The sequence below is a fragment of the Monosiga brevicollis genome, genomic scaffold (genome assembly GCF_000002865.3).
Source record: "Monosiga brevicollis MX1 MONBRscaffold_3 genomic scaffold, whole genome shotgun sequence".
Classification (NCBI taxonomy): domain Eukaryota; class Choanoflagellata; order Craspedida; family Salpingoecidae; genus Monosiga; species Monosiga brevicollis.
The window spans coordinates 2300723-2309933 of NW_001865040.1; the positions used below are offsets into that span (position 1 = coordinate 2300723).

At 56.7% G+C, this 9211-nt stretch overlaps 1 protein-coding gene across 1 annotated transcript; it reads left to right on the forward strand.

Annotated features, from left to right (window-relative positions):
* Positions 1 to 1601: 1601 nt before the first annotated feature.
* On the forward strand, positions 1602 to 5787 carry MONBRDRAFT_23196 (uncharacterized protein; the record flags this gene model as incomplete). Its single annotated transcript, XM_001743153.1, has 11 exons — positions 1602 to 1783; positions 2038 to 2146; positions 2255 to 2356; positions 2498 to 2664; positions 2771 to 2950; positions 3094 to 3309; positions 3498 to 3674; positions 3812 to 4274; positions 4374 to 4699; positions 5210 to 5463; positions 5639 to 5787. 11 exons carry the CDS (start codon positions 1602 to 1604, stop codon positions 5785 to 5787), a joined length of 2325 nt encoding a protein of 774 aa, XP_001743205.1.
* Positions 5788 to 9211: the final 3424 nt, after the last annotated feature.

The window sequence follows — 9211 nt, forward strand, 5'->3', positions numbered from 1 at the left end:
ACGGGCACGATAAAAAAAAAAGAAAATAAGATTGAGAGGCACTTGTTCGGGATTTGTTCCATGAGGCAGGCCTGCCAAAGGATCAATTGCACTGTGCGTAGTGCATGTCCGAGCACGAAGACGCGGGAGCTGACCTTGGGGGGATGCGTTATTGCATCACGATGCTTCATAGAGCGATGCCTTTTGGCGCAGACGCGATTAAAGGACCAGTGGCCGCAGTCGCAGCAAACAGCGCTGGGAAAAAAGGTGGTCAAATTTTCGTTGGCATGTACAGGATGGCTTTCAATGTAGTGCGCCATCAGCGGATCGCCCTTGCGCATTGAGCACACACATCCTGGCGCAGGACAGTCAATCCAGTTCAGAGAAGGAAAGCACTCGGAAGGGCGGCGGAGATCGGGTGGAGTGGAATGGTGCGTTTGAACATGGCGTTGCTCATTGGAATCCGAGACAAGCATGTTGCAGATTGCACAAGACACCGGAGAAGGAGTCGCCATAATGGCTGCACGCAAAGAAAAGAAAGGCAAGGTGAGATGGTTCACGCATCAATAAATGGCAGCGCATGCGAGGAATGAGGAAGGGTGGGGACTCACCGTTGAGGAGAAGGAAAATGCAACGGAAATTGTAACGGAAGAACGAATCTCAACGGTCAAACCATAAGGGATGACACTTGGTACGTGACCGAAGTTGTCTCGATGAACAGGTGAAAAAGTGTCTCCGACGGCACCACGAGCGGCTGACATGCTGACAATTTATAGAGATGTATTTTACTTGTTCTGTAGACCTGCTGCTACCAAGTGATTTCGTTGCTGCTCTTTCGTATTGTTTTCGTTAAGTTTGTGTTGCTAATTACGGTGTTAATGCGGATGTTTATGAGGAGAACTGGGATATAAGTAATATTGCATGTGAAGTTGATGTCGGTATTTCTGTAGTTGTTGTCGATGGGTGCTGTCGCAGGGCAACACGGTGTGTAAGGAATGCATCGCCTTTGCCTTTACATCTGTAACACACACACACACACACACACACACAGAAACAGAGACGTCGGATTGGGATTCCAGTCTCCTAGTCTCTCAGGAGATCGATCCTCAGGCGGGCGCGATTGACGACTGCAGGGTAAGTGGTGGCGCTCGGGCGGGAAGAATGGCAGTGCCAGGGGGGCAGTGGAGGGCCTGTTGAGGTGGGGGCTGGGGGCATGCATTTATGGCATGGGGAGAATGGGTGGTTTGCAGGGGTTGAAGTTGGCGTGAGCTCACACAAACACCGTCTCTTGGCCTTGTTCCTTTGGTTGTGCTTGTGGGCTTGGCCCTTCCTGCAGTGCACATCGTGCGCAGGCAGGGTGTCGCCCTGCGTGCCGACAAGGCTGACCTCCCTCCACCTCTTTCTCTTTGTCTTGCACGCTGAGTACGCGCCAAGCGTCGTTTCGTTCTGTGGTGCCTTCAGGTCGCGTGTTTGGTCTGCGGCCGGCTACTTGGAACGTACACTTTACGCGCGGGTTTTGGCCCCGACCTGTTCAAGCCAAGGCGTTTGAGCCCTCCATCAGTCATCCATTGGCTGTCTTATCATCGGCGCGCGTGACTGATCGCTCAACACCGCCAAGCGCCATGGCGGGTACCGATCAAGAGGTTGCGCCGATCGGCGTCGTCGATGTTGATGCTGTGGACACCCCACCAACCCAGGCGATGGGGACGTCAGCACCAGTTGTCAGCGACTCATCGACGGCCAAACCCAAACGTGGCAGTGGGGCTCAGAATCAGGGCCGTTCCATCAAAAAGTTGCGGGTCATGTACGTTCTTTTGTTGCCCTGTCCACGCTGTCCTGCACTCAAGACATTTCTCCGTTGCGCCGCTCGTACATTCCGTGTTGTGTGCGCAATGTTTTGCTGCCCGGTTTGGTTGCGCATTTAACTCGCAAACACGAGGGGTCCATGTCATGCCAACAAAAGCCACTCAAGATTCCTCGATACAACACCATGGCTGCCATGAAATCGCCCACCTCACATGTGAACAATCCTTCTGTTTCACCGGCTCGGCTCGACAGCATCGGGCCGACCGAACCTTCTCTGCAGAGTCGCCGCAAACGGCGCCCAGCAAACCGCAACAGCAGCACCTTTGTCCGTTTTGTCACCTGTCGACTCTGCTGTCAACCTGTGCGTACCCTGTCCCTAACCCCGGCCCTTGCTACGCCCTGCCTCGTGTCCGGATCTCGCTTCTGACTGCGCTCGGACCGCGCCCTCACCTCCCCACTCGCTGCGCAGGAGTCGGAGGAGGCCTGCTTCCTGCGGGTGTATTGCAGCACCATTGACAGCCGCGTCAACTATCGCGTACTGCCCATTGTGCCGCAGACAACGGTGGCTGATGTTCGTTCTAGTATCTCTTCTGCCTTGGTCAAATTGGCCATGCGCTGCGCTTGAATTTTTGGGCGATTGGTGGTGTGCTGTCTCAGTGCTGCGCATCCTCATCCCTCGCGGTGCGGCGTTGCTTACCATGGCGGTGCGTAGATCATCCGGACCATCTTAACCATTCACTACATTGATCCCGAGCATGTGGCTGACTACGAACTTTGTTTTACGCCCAAACAAGTGGGCGGCTCCTCACGCGATCTCTCCCGCGTTCTTCCCATGGATCAAAGCCCCTTTCTCACCAACCTCCATCACGAGAGCGGCCGGTGAGGAAGAGTCACCGTTTTGTGGGCAGATTTGCTTGTTTAGAAACGACAGCTCTGCAGCGGTGTGCCATCGATCAGCTCATCAACTGGTATCTCCCTGGACTAGAATTGAAATTCGTTCGCGCGTCGACTGGCCCAGTATGCGCACCACGGGCATTCCTCAGAGCCTCACGTTAGGTCCAGACCCCGGCTGGTCTCCGACCGAAGAGAACGGATCCCCTCTGCTGTTTAGCGATCGCATCGCCCCCATCCGGAAGCTCAAGTCACAGCATCCGCTCCCGGCGCTGTACGTGGCCCACGACAGCGATACTCCTTTCTTGTGCACCTGGGTTCCATACGTCGGCACTCCTTCTGCTCTTTGCTTTCACGCCTGCTTCCATCAGGTCAGGTGTTGCTCTGGCCGTTCCTCACCTTGTGTTGATGTTGTAGCCCCAATGCTTGGACGTTCTATCCCGACCGTGAACCTACATCCTTTAGTCCGGCATGTGGCGCCCTGTCACCGCTGCTGGCTGTGGTGCGCGACATGAGCGAACCTGCCAAACGCCACGAGCTTCCGACCGGCCAAGCAGACCTGCAAGCCCTCCTGGCAGATGCCGTGCCCTTGACCGACTCGGCCATGCAGCACGTTCAAGTCCTGAACATGGGGTGCGTATGCTCGCTGCACCTCCTCGACATCAGCCAAGCGTCCTTGTTTGGCGTGCGCGCTGTTGTTCTGTTTTTTTCGCAAAGCTCCGGTGACTCTGGACGACCCCGTCTCAATCTTGACGGCAACTCTCGTCTGTTTGTGTGTTTGTTGTTTTTGCGTCTCCATTTGCGCTGCATCTTTTCCACAGGCGTCAGGAGCTGGCATTTGTGGTCCTGCGTGCAGAGGAGGCCGGGGAGCACGAGTGGCTGTTCGTGCCGTTTGTGCAGGGCTTACACGTCGATGATCATGTTGTTGAGGCTCACAAGCCTCTGCTCATGCCCCGGGAATGCGAATTCGGCTTGGGCAATCACGCCGTTGGCCTGTGGTGAGAAACCTCGAACAAAGGAAGGCGTTTTTCGACTGTTTTCTTTTTTTTTTTTTTTTTTTTTTTGGGGGGGGGGGGGTTCACTTGTGGTGCGCCTCGTGCTCACTCTGGGCTATGCGGCATACACGTGCTGACAGTGATCCTTCTAGTACTGGTACCAAGTGTGCTGCAGTCCAAGAGATGCGGTGTGAGGCCGCCGTGCCTTCACCGCCAACAGATGCTAAAGATACTGCTGCTTGGGAAGAATGGTGGGCAAAGCTACACGAATGGCAGACTCTAGCGACCGATCAGCATCGAGCGGCTATGGCTGCGGAGCAGGCTGCTGAAGCACAGCGAGCTGCCGCGCATCTCGAGGCAGAGCGCGGCGCCGCTGAACGGCTTCGCCAGCAGCAGCGGGGCGACGGGGAAGTCCAAGATTCGGCTGACGAGAGCGATGCGTTGGGTGATCTCAATTCGAGCTTTAGTAGTACGACTGGTTTTACCCCGCTGCTGCGCACGGAAAGCCATGATACCATCTGCTCCACGTTGCTGGAGGGGGAGGGTGAAGACGAGGAGGAGCGGCGCCTCACACGGGACCGCTGGCGATTGCTCAACACCAAGGTAAGCTTAACACTGTTCGGGGATGCCCACAGCCTGTGCCTCTGAGCAAGTGTTGACTGATCATGGCGCTCGCTTGCATTGGAACGAACCTGATGACAGGTGTTGCAGCCGTACAAAGTTGGGGTGCAGATGGACAACATGCGCCGCCGCTCATCCCAACAAGAGCCCAAGCAGGAGATTGATGTGCCGCATCTCTCTCGCGTTTGGCACCGCCTCATCAGCATTATCATGGCCGTCGAGAAGGCACGCGCCTGCGACGTTTTGAACCGCATTGATTCAACCCGCGAGGGCAAGTTGACGCGCAAGGACATGTACGCGGCAGCACAGCACTTTGGTCTTGGGTTCTCCCCGCAAGAGGTCAACGCGCTTTTCGATGCACTGGACGAGAATGGCGACAACCGTCTGGATGTGCTTGAGTTTAGCCGGTTTGTCAAGGTGTCACATGCAAGCAGCGACTTCTTCCATGGGCGCCGGGCCAGCTCTCATTACATGATGAATCGCGAACTGCGCTCTCCGAGCGGTTCGCGGTTTGACACGCGGGGATCTCGAGCCCATGGAAGTGCTTCTGCTTCCCCTCGCCCGCCACGCTCCACCTCTCCTCGGACGCGCCGTTCGGCGACTCTTAGCAGTCAGGAGTTGTTCCCCCTGGAGGCCTCGCGCCGTCGAGCTGCGTCGCTGGGCATTGTCCATACCGCAGCCGGGTCTCCTGTTTTTCCGCGCCGAGCGCACTCGAGTGAACAAGTTACTCCGCAGCCGGCGGTTGACCTTCGCCCCGGCTCCACCGATGCCAGCGGGCCCGCATCGGGCGAATCCACGCCGCGAGCGTCCTTGACGGAGCCGGTGACTCTCGATGAGCGGCGGAGCGCGGACGATCCCGCATCCGGCTCCTCGGGTGACCTCGATGCACCCCCCATGTTTGCGTCGTTGGATGGTAGCGTGACACCGCATGCTGGAAGCGTGGTGGATCGAGATTCAGGGGCTAGCACACCCACGCCCGAACCGAACCAGTTGCTAGAGGAGGTTCAAGAGCAGCTTCAGGAAGACCATTCGACCCCGATAGCGGTGCAAGATGACCACAACGAGGATGCAAAGCCCGGCATTGAAGTGTTGCGCATGCCACATCTTGAATTCGACGACCCACTGCCGGTGCGGCTGACGGAGCTGCTGCCAGCGGATGCGCTCCTCACGAGTGAGTTTTAATTGCCTGAGCCGACCAAGTTTTCGAGGTCACGGCTCGCCCTGCCGCGCACGGCATTGCATAGTCTGGGCGTCGAATCCAAGTGAAGCGGCCTACCTGTCACGAATGCGGCGAGCTCGACCTTCTCAGGCTTTGCTCGCATTGCAATCATACCCCTTCCTTTGAGTTGCTGGCGGGGTCTGTTCTGCTTTCTCTGTCCTGTATCCTGTGTTTTGTGCCCTTGTTCTGGTTCATTTCCTGTATCTGTATCTGTATCTGTATCTGTATCTGTATCTGTATCTGTATCTGTATCTGTATCTGTATCTGTATCTGTAACTGTATCTGTTTGCTGCTCTGTTTCGTATGGTCTCCAGCTCCTTATCTATTCAGGGTCGTGTTTGTGCATCTTTGCCCTGGCCACTTTCCTGGCTTGCGGCACGAGCTTCTAATTTATTTTCTTCATGAGGTGGTCAACTGCTCTTTCTCTCTCAAGGAACGATTGTCAGATAATATTTTTCAATGCTTTAAAGGGAAAAAATCAGCGCCAACGCTTTCGTCAACATGTGCAAGCACGCAAGCAAGAATTGGGTTGATGTGGCTGGACCTCAAGGTTGTTCGTTGATCAGGTCACCTTGGGTTCAACGGCGGCTTGTCTTAGCAGGGAAGGAGCAAGCCAACACGCATCAATCTAACGCCTTGCATGTCGTGCATTTTGTGCCCAGCCATTTCGAGCAAGCAAGCTTCAAAGCTCCGCCTTTCGAACCGTTGATTTGAGTTGAGCTTAGGGTCGCTATCAGTAGCCGGGGGCGGACGTATTCGCCGAGCGGGCAGGCAGGACTGGATAAGGGGTGTATGCCCGTCGCGCCGACCAGATACCACGCCAATCGATTTTGACCGGATGGGCCGCGAGCGTGGCGGATCGAGCCCGGGTTGCTTGTACCAGCGGGCTTACCCAGCCTGCCTTGTCCTCAGGTGCACCTCGTGCTCTAGGCGTTGCTTCTGGCCATCAAAATGAGCACGACTGCGGACACCGCAGCCAAAGCTGTGGGAACCAGTGAGCCAGCGCACGAGAACGCACAGCCAGCGACCAACCTTGCGTCCACCTCGGCGCCTGGCGTCGAATCAAGCCCAAACGGTCCAGCAACCTCAACGACAATCGACTCCGATGCGGCATCAGCCACCTTGAACGCTGCCGACGCGATCCACACGCAGCAGGATCAATCTCCGGCAGCACCATCACCAACGTCTGCATCACTCACGCAGCCTGCTGCTGAATCTTCACCCATCACTGACACTCCGCGTGGCCCCGATGCCGCCCCTGCTGCCCAGACAAAGGCCAGCCCCCCAATCAAACCCGCTCAGGCAAGCCCAGCTCCAGCGACGGTCGCAGGCTCACCAGTCGTGACGTCTCCTACTAAACAGGAGCATCATGCCTCTCAGCAAGAGCCAACAAGGCCTTCAGGCCCATCAGGTGCTGTTACTGCGCAAGCCAATCTTCCCGATTCTAGCGCCGTCGAAGCGAGCAGCTCTTCACAAGCGGCGCTCCTTGAAACCGCAACGACTCCTGCAATTGTGGAAACCAATCCGCCGAGCACCGAGCACATGGATGCCGTAAATGACAAGCAAGTGCCAGAACCCAAGGTGGATCAGACGACCTCGCCCAATGATGCCAGCGATGCCAAAGCTAGCAGGACTGCACCTCAGCTGCCGACTGAGGCCAGCCCATCTGATTTGCGCTCATCCTCGGGTCAGCAAACATCTCCAGCAACAGCAACAACGACGAGCCCCAGCTCTGTGCCTGCCAAGTCAACGACACCTTTATCGCCGTCTGCGGCCGACGGAGCGCCAGACAAAGAAACTGCAACTAACATTGTGCCCACCGCGCCCAGTGCAGCCACAAGCGTAGCCACGATTGTGCCCGCGGCGTCCGAGGCCTCCCTCGTCAAGCATCCCGCGACGCAGTTGATGGCTGGGCCGGACATTGCAGGAACTGACTCAAATACCCCCACCGGGGACAACACCCTCACCACCTCTCCCGCTGAACAGTCCCTGAGAGAGTCCGTGCAAGCTAGCATGGCCCAGAGTCTTGCACCCACTACCTCCTCTGCCCAACTAGCTACCAACCATACCACGCTGGGGCTGCCTGATTTGAGCAACAACACTGCAACATCCATCACTGAACCCAATGCTCAGGCTCAAATTCAATCCCAGATGCCAGCTTCGATCCCGACTCAACCTCAAGTTCAGGCGCAGAACCAAGCCCAGATCCAGCCTCACTTTGACCTGCTCGGACCGAATGGTGCGGCCATTGCCGCCGTGGCCGCTGCCAACGGTATCTCCACTCAGCAGCTTTATACCAATCCCATCCTTTTCAACACGGTGTGTACCCCGCCCGTGCTCGATGAATCTTGGTTTTCTTGCTCACTCACCTCGCTGGACCCAACTGAGGATAGATTAGTGCGCTTGCGCTGTCCAACATGTATCAGCAGTTCTCCATGCCCGGCCACAACCCGACTCCAGGCGGGAATGCGCCCTCTTCGCTGAGTGGCATGGGCATGATGCCCACCAACATGGGTGGCTTTTTTAATCCACCCATTTCGAGTGCCAATCACACCCCAACGGGCACGGAGGAGGAGGACAACTCCAAGCCCCGCCGCCCGCGGCGTCTCCCAAAGCATCCAGACCAACGTGACAAGAAGAAGCAACTCTTTCACAACCTGAAAGTGGGCATGAAGGTGAGGTGTTTTGGCTGAAGGCAGCCGCAACCTCAAACCACCGCTGAGCGCCTGGGCTGCTCTCACCGTTGGTCGTATTTGCAAAGGTCATTGTCAGCCGCACGCCCAAGCTGGGCAGTACGGATATCTTAGTCAAGCACCCTGAGCTTGAGGGCAAGGCTGGTCACATCAAGGCCGTGCCTCAATATCCTGCTACCTGGCTCTCCGTGGCCATGGAAGACTCGGGTCGCGTTTTCAAGGTACATGCTCCCTGATTGCGCTTCCAGTTGAGCGTTTCGTGAAGCGCCATAACTGATACTGACCCTTAACACCAAAGATGCGCACGAGCAACATTCGCCTGGCTGACGGCAGCGGTCCCGAGGTCATCCAAACCGAGCGCCTCAACCGATCTCTCTTCTTCAACAAGTTGCAGGTTGGGCCGGCTTTGATGGTGTCTACGATCGTCTGGCCTCTTGCCTGGTCTCGATGTGGGTGTTTGTGGCGCTGATCCTTGCATCTTGGTGATCCACCTGCGGTACCATGGATAGACGGGTGTGCGCGTGTGGGTCTTGGATGGACCCAAGAGCAAACTCAAGGCAGATGCCCCGCCAAAGTCGCATGGCCGGGCCGGTACGATTGTGCGCGCTCCCGTATACCCATCGACCTGGCTTACTGTGAAGCTGGACAAGGAGGACAAGACCATCAAGGTAGTTTGCTGTTTTTTTTGCTCCAACGAAACAGGAGGTGTCCCCGCCTTGCTCTGCCCTAATCAGTCACCATTGATGGGCCGGGGATTTGCCGTGTCTTTTTTCGGCTACCCTTCTCAGGTGCGCACGTCGCAAGTTGCATTCATGGACGACGCCGATGCACCTTCCGATGCCGAGGTCTTGAACGCCCTTCACGCGCAGAAAGAGCGCAGCCAAGGTCGTGCTAAGCAGTCTCGCGATCACGACAGTGATGGTGAGGCGTCGCCCAAGCGCAGCAAGCGTCGTAGCAGCACAAGCGCGCAAAAACGCAAGAGCCAGGTTCGTCTTGATGGCCTTTCT